The sequence below is a fragment of the Camellia sinensis genome, chromosome 1, assembly GCF_055761805.1.
Source record: "Camellia sinensis isolate YWXY chromosome 1, ASM5576180v1, whole genome shotgun sequence".
NCBI classification, from domain to species: Eukaryota; Viridiplantae; Streptophyta; class Magnoliopsida; order Ericales; family Theaceae; genus Camellia; species Camellia sinensis.
The window spans coordinates 109,112,007-109,116,790 of record NC_138961.1 but is presented as its reverse complement, the minus strand read 5'-3'; the positions used below and the strand labels follow the sequence as shown (position 1 = coordinate 109,116,790).

Below are 4,784 nucleotides of genomic sequence, written 5' to 3'. Positions count from 1 at the left end.
TCTCACAACCAGAAAAGTAGATATTACTCTTGCTAGGATTAGGGGTAAGGCCCGAAAGGTTAGAAAACTCCTCAAGGCCTTCCATAATAAGTTTAACAGTAGGTACATCACCTTTGCTAAAAATCATGAGATCGTCAGCAAAACAAAGATTTATAATCTTAGTCTTCTCACATCTCCAATGGAACTTAAACATAGGATGCATAGACTTCTCAACCAAAATTTTAGCAAGAATTTCCATAGCTAGAACAAATAAATAGGGGGACAGAGGGTCACCTTGACGCAAGCCTCTAGCCCCTTTGAAGTAACCATGGAGGCTCCCATTGATGCAAATAGAAAAAGAGGGACTAGAGATGCAAGCCTGTATCCATGAAACCATGACAGGAGGGAAGGACATAGCCTTAAGAATATCGATGATAAATTCCCACCTCACACTGTCATAGGCTTTCATGATGTCCACTTTCATGGCACACTTCGGGGTAGGAGACTTCCTATGATACCCTCTCATAAGCTCCTGGGATAGGAAAATATTGTCAGATATTCTCCTACCTTGAACAAATGCGGATTGAACGGGATCAACAAGATCAGGGAGAACAGTTTTAATCCTGTTTGCAATGATCTTGGCGATGCATTTGTAAATAGTGTTACAGCAAGAGATGGGTCTAAAGTCACCAACTTTAATGGGATTGGGGACCTTAGGAATAAGGGCAATGATGGTACTATTGACTTCGGATAGGAGTTTTCCCGACTCAAAAAAGGTTCTAACAGCTTGGGTGACCTCTCTCCCAACTATATTCCAAGAGCTTTTGAAAAAACCAGCAGAAAAGCCATCAGGGCCAGGGGCCTTATTGGCTTTAAGAGACCAAAAAGTGTCTTTAATCTCTTTATCAGTCACAGGGCTAGCAAGCAACAACGATTGATCAGGAGATATTTTAGACTTAACAAGAGACTGAACTCTATCAAAACCATTATAATGGTCATCAATAGGGGTACCAAATAAACCAGAGAAAAAATCTATGAAAGCATTATGAATGTCCTTAGGTTTTGAAGATTTTTGGCCATCCATCATCTCCAAATTAAGGATTTTTCCCCTATTGATGTTACCCTTAATGGTTTTGAAAAAGAACCTACTATTGTTATCACCCTGACTAAGCCACTGGACTCTAGATTTTTGGTGAGCCAGACTCTCCTCAACAACCAGAAGATTTTTTTTGGGTAAGTAAGTCATAAAATAAAGACAAAAAATTTACAAGTTTACAAGGGGCATACCCCAGGCATACCCAACAACAAATAAATAAACGAATACAATACCAACATATCCTACCACAGCACCCCCTAAGAATGGGGGAGAAACACAAGAACAACAGAAAAAACAAAGTAACCCAACTTTGCCCATATATCCTTTTGTCCCCAAATCAGAGATAATAGACGGAAACTTGGGATGGATATATGGGCAAAGATACAAACAAACACCAAAAACTTAAAAACCACAACAAGCATACTCACAAAGCAACAACCCTCAAGACAAATCAAAAATGATAACCAACCCCATTCGCCCCCAGTCTCTACCGTAGATCAACACATGGAATCCAGTAAGCATCCCACTCCTCACAGCCGTGACATCCTAGCCACTCAGCAAAAGCCATGACAGAGGAAAAAATCTACCCCATGAGAAATCCCGACAGAGTCACATGAAGCTAGCACGATCAGTAACCATAAGTAACAGTCTTGTGAGTCGAAGTGACAACGGTAGCCCCACAGCAACAAACCGATACATAGCCAAAAAATAACCTGAGATCAATCATCACATCCCAGAAGATCAACATACTTTTTATAACAGATTCTCTCAAGTTGTTGCACAGAAGTATTTCTGGGATCCTTGTCCAACTTACACTGGACAGAGAGGAGCTCTGACCTAGAAGTGTGGACTCTGGTAACAATATCACTAAAGTCTTTCTTATTCAGAGCCTTTAGAGCAGGTTTCAGATTTTTCAACTTCTGACACACTCTAAACATAGGGACACCTTGAATGTATTGGTTCCAAATTGTAGAAACCACAGAGGAGAAATCCTCATGGTCAGCCCAGAAGTCAAAATATTTAAAAGGTTTCTTAAAAGAAGTCACCTTATCAGAGATATTAACAACAACAGGAGAGTGATCAGAAATGCCAGATGGCAGAAAGGTAGCAAATGAGGCAGGGAATGCATCAAGCCAAGTCTCATTTACTAACACTCTGTCAATCTTGGAGGCAATATAATCCCCACTAGTTCTCTTGTTAGCCCAAGTGAATTGACAACCTCCATAGGAGAGATCAACCAGCTCGGCTTGCAAAATACGGGAATTAAACTCCTCTTTATCCTTCGACCAAACAGTAGAACCCCCAGATTTTTCATAAGGAAATCTAGTGGCATTAAAGTCTCCTAAGAAAACGAGAGGAGTATTGGACTGAGCTTGGGAGACTGCGACCATGTACTCAAAAAAATCTTTCCTAACATCATGTTTATTCTCAGCATAAACAAAACAGACTCTGAACGTATAATCCGTAATTAGATCATGCACTTCACAAAAAATATACTGATCAGAGTCATGTAACTTTTGAACTTTACAAAAAGCTGAGTCCCAGCAGACACATATCCGCCCAGTTTTAAGAGGTTGTGAGTTTGTCAAAAAAGGCCAGTTGTTTACACCAGATGAAAAAATCTGCTGTTCATTCAAAGCTTTTATTTTAGTTTCCAAAATGCCCAAAATTTTAATGTCTTCATGCAGCAAGAATTTTCTAACTTCTTTATGTCTGTGAGGATTATTAAATCCTCTAACATTCCATGATGCAATTTTTAAGGACATTGGAATAACAAAAATTCAAAAAAAACCCACAAACCAGATAAAACTGGAATTACCTGCGTTTCTTCCTCTGGCTTTTGTTGCTCTTGCCAGAGGATTTACCTTTTGCACTTGAGCCTGCTTGGGCTTGTTTGTTAGTATGAAATTTTCCAGGAGTAGATTCCACAAGATTTTCCACTTTAGCCAACAATTCGGTATCATGAGGGAGAACTAGGCTTGTAATTTCTACCAGTTTCTTCTGAAGGGTCATCAAACCCTCCATATTATCATCCTTTGACTCATCATCTGTTGGGTCCAGCACCTCTCTGTGAGTTTGATCAGCTGCTTCCTCTGTAGTCTCCACCTGAGCTTGCATTACTGGGTGACTCTGCTCTTTCTCAGATTGATGCACGCCATCCTCATTAGGCTCCGCAGTGTTTACTGTCTCAGTAGTAGTCTCTGGAACACCCACTTTTCTCTTTCCCTTAGCCATAACAGTTTCCCACCCAGGATCAGGATGGTTTTGTACTTCCTTTTGGATGTTGAGAAGAGCCGCAACCTGAGTTTTCACACATCTGGCTGTATCATGCCCAAAAGCTATGCAATGTTCACATTTTGGGGGTAAACCTTGGTATTCGACTTTGACTATGACTTCTGTTCCTTCACAGTCCACCTTAAACATAGCAGGTAAGGTAGATGCTGCTTCTACCTCAACACAGACCCTAGCAAAGGACACTCTACTCCCCTGTTCCGTGAGTTGGTCCATAAAGAGAGGAACACCCACAGCACTGGCTATACGACTTAATCCATCACTATCCCAGTATTCGAATGGGACATTAAAGAACTTAGCCCACACAGGGACCTTGGTAGCTTTGTCCTTAGACAATTTCATCATGCGGGTCCATTTTTTCAAGAACAAGTTGAAACCTCCAATATACCAAGGTCCTCCCTCAAGGACTGAGGTACAACATTCTGGGTTATCAAAAATGAAAAAGCTAAACCCTTCCCCATTAGCTAAAACCTCTTTCAACCCTTTATTTTTCCATAGACCAAAGGCACTATTTCTCAAGTAATTGTATGACACCCCTTTATCAAGAAAATACCCAACCAGACACGAATCCCATTTTTCTAAAGGGTTAGGACGGGTGGGTAGGGTCACACTGACATAACCCTCACTCCGATTAGGAGGCACATACCTGAGAGGAACACTAGATCGAGTAGATGAGGCAGCTACATCTGCCCAGGTTCGAGTATAAGGACCTCTTCCACCCCCTTGACCTCTACCTCCTCTGCCTCCTCTGAAATTAGAGTTCCCCCCCCTGTGAGGATACACCTCCTCACGGCCATCTTCCTCATTTGGAAGAGGAGGGTCTTCTGTCACTTGTATAACTTCTACAGGGCCCAGATTTACATCTGACTCCTGTCCTTTGGGTAGATCGGACTTGGATTCGCCATAGCCCTTTGCTTCCTGTCTATTGCGAGCAACCAATATACTGTCTTGGAGATTTTGGAACATCGGGTTATCGTCTTCAGTACGATCCGACCATCGAGACGTCGTTAGAGATCCATCTGGGTTACTAGGTGTCAAGATTGACGAAGAAGGATCTTTCAGCCTTGCCAATCGATCAGCAACTCTCTGAAAATCTGAAGCCATCAACGGAGTTCTTCGATCTGTTAGGTTTAGGGTTTTCCTCTCACCCTCAGCATCATCTATCTTCTCTCAAATCATTAACGCACTTGCTCTTGTCTCAATATTTGGATCCATGACTGTATCACTCAAGATTTCGAATCTGTTCCTCACAAACCCTAGGTTATCACTCAGACTATTCACCGTTGAACCCCCCTCTACTGAATCGCTATCAGGTGCATTCGACCGATTCTCAGAAAAAGCATTAACTCCTAGCATCGTATTCAATGAGGTTTTGAAACCCTAGAAACAGCCGTTTCTAGAGAGATACTAGAGCTTC

General features: G+C 41.7%; 1 protein-coding gene across 1 annotated transcript; it reads right to left on the bottom strand.

Moving 5' to 3' along the window:
* Window positions 1-1,794: 1,794 nt before the first annotated feature.
* LOC145816065 (uncharacterized) lies at window positions 1,795-4,471 on the bottom strand. Its single transcript, XM_082912324.1, has 2 exons — window positions 2,895-4,471; window positions 1,795-2,809 (listed from the first exon to the last, which is right to left on the bottom strand). Exons 1-2 carry the CDS (start codon window positions 4,469-4,471, stop codon window positions 1,795-1,797), a joined length of 2,592 nt encoding a protein of 863 aa, XP_082768450.1.
* Window positions 4,472-4,784: the final 313 nt, after the last annotated feature.